This window comes from Condylura cristata, unplaced genomic scaffold (genome assembly GCF_000260355.1).
Source record: "Condylura cristata isolate star-nosed mole 26May11 unplaced genomic scaffold, ConCri1.0 scaffold00035, whole genome shotgun sequence".
Taxonomy (NCBI): domain Eukaryota; kingdom Metazoa; phylum Chordata; class Mammalia; order Eulipotyphla; family Talpidae; genus Condylura; species Condylura cristata.
Genome location: NW_004567136.1, coordinates 15,424,843 through 15,426,856, shown reverse-complemented (window position 1 = coordinate 15,426,856; position 2,014 = coordinate 15,424,843). Strand labels below are relative to the sequence as shown.

Genomic DNA, 2,014 nt, shown 5'->3' with positions numbered 1-2,014 from the left:
CGTCACGCACCTCATGAAGCGGATCCAGAGGGGCCCGGTGCGCGGCATCTCCATCAAGCTGCAGGAGGAGGAGCGGGAGCGCAGGGACAACTACGTGCCCGAGGTGAGCCGGCGCCCCGCGCCCGTGCGCCGGACACTTGGCGGGGGGCCGCGCGGGGCCGCGTCGTGACGGCCGCGCTGTCTTGCAGGTCTCGGCGCTGGACCAGGAGATCATCGAGGTGGACCCCGACACCAAGGACATGCTGAAGCTCCTGGTACGTGGCCGCGGGCTCCCGGGCTGGGGGCGAGAACAGGGCAGCGCCGCGAGCAGAGTGCCCGCCTGCGGGTGGGGGCCGGTGCGGCTGAGTGGGGAGCAGCGCCCCAGGGCAGAGTCCGGGGGCTCCAGGGACCCCTTTCTGGTTTTCGCCCGGCGGAGCGGCCCGCTGCCGGCTCCGCCCACACGCACCCTCTCGCCCTCCAGGACTTCGGCAGCCTGTCCAACCTGCAGGTCACCCAGCCCACGGTGGGGATGAACTTCAAAACGCCGCGGGGGGCCGTGTGACTTCTGCGCCTCGCGTTTCCAATAAACTCTGGACAGCCGCTTGGCCGTGTGGTCTCTGGGCGGGGCGCCGCGGGAGCCGAGCTGGTCAGCTGCCTGCCCAGGTGCGGGGCGCAGGGAAGTCGCCACGTCCTTCTGCTGGTCCCAGGCATGGACGCCCCGGGGCAGCTGTCACCCAGTGGGTGGCTCCCAGCGCAGGGCTGTGGTCCAGCTGTTGGAGAGAGGACCCCTGGGCAGGTGGCCGCGGGCAGTGGGAGGAGCCCGTCAGCCAGCACCCAGGTGGGGGGGGGGCCTCAGCGCCCGCTGCCGGGGCTCCGCAGCTCCGGAGAGGGGCGGGCACGTGCCCCGCGACCCCCAGGCAGCAGAGCTCGTCGTGGGGAGCCAGGAGGCCCTCGGGGTGCTGCAGGGCTGCGGGGAGACGCCCTCCTCTCCCAGAGCCACCGAGTGAGAAGCTTGAAGACTCGGAAAGGGAAATGGCGCTGTCTCCGGAGAGCGGTCCTTCCCACGGGGCGACGCCGGTCCAGTTCTCAGTCCAGTTTCCAGTGTCCCTGGGGTGCGTTCCGCCCACCCCGCCCCAGGATTGGGGTGTCCGCTGCTGGGCTTGGCCGGCTGCTACCTCCTGGCAGTCGGCCCCGGCGCTGCAGGGGTGGGTGGGGTGCCCTGTCCTGGCACATGCGGAGGCAGGAGAGGGTCTCCCGGGATGGTGGCTGGGCGCCTCGGTCAACAAGCACCTGTCGGCCTTCAGCGGCAGCAGCAGGGGTGGCTCCTTGGGGTGGGTCCGGCTCTGGGCCTGGAGTCCAGGTGCATGGGCGGTCCCTCGCCGCTCGCCCTCCGCGCCCCGCCAGCGGGGCTCCCGCCTCCTTTGGCAAAGACCCTGCTGCCCTCCCCGGGCTCGGGAGTCCGGCTGGCCGGCAGGAGCAGGCGCCATCTCCCCTGCGGGTTCCCTGGGGGCGGCTGGCGGCTGCGCTTTGCCCTGTCCTGCCTAGCGACTTGCCGGGCCTCAGTGGGCTGCAGTGGGTGGCCAGGCTCGCCCCTGATTGCTGACTGCAGGTGCTGGGCGAGGCCCAGGGGTTTGTGTTTGGGGGTTAATGAGCTGGTCTCCGGGCACGTGGGTGCGCCTCCCCCGGCTGGGATTCGCCCCGCTAAGGGGCGGGGCGGGACGGGCACGGGCTTAGCCACATCCGGCCGGCGCCCCTGGCCCTGGGCTTCTCCGGGCTGCTGGGCGGCTCGGCGCCGCGCGGCAGGAGCGACCCGACAGCCTTGAGCCCTCCGCGTCAGGGAGCCACGGCCCCTTCGCCACGGGAGAGGACCGGGGCGCGCAGGTGAGCTCTCGCTTTCTCTCTGCGCCGGACCTGGGCGGGTGGTTGTGTTACAGGTGTTTTCCACAGGTGACTTGACTGATGCGGACTCCAGTGGGCGCGTTGGGCGTCGGGGCGCCCCCGGGGTGCAGGCCGAGGCGGCCTCTGTAGGGAGGTC

At 72.2% G+C, this 2,014-nt stretch overlaps 1 protein-coding gene across 1 annotated transcript; it reads left to right on the top strand.

Moving 5' to 3' along the window:
- Window position 1: 1 nt before the first annotated feature.
- Window positions 2–581, top strand: RPS17 (ribosomal protein S17; the record flags this gene model as incomplete). The annotated part of the gene is made up of 3 exons (XM_012732694.1): window positions 2–103; window positions 189–254; window positions 461–581. Coding segments are annotated over 3 exons (249 nt in total), but the record flags the coding sequence as incomplete, so codon positions are not given.
- Between the last annotated feature and the right edge of the window lie 1,433 nt (window positions 582–2,014).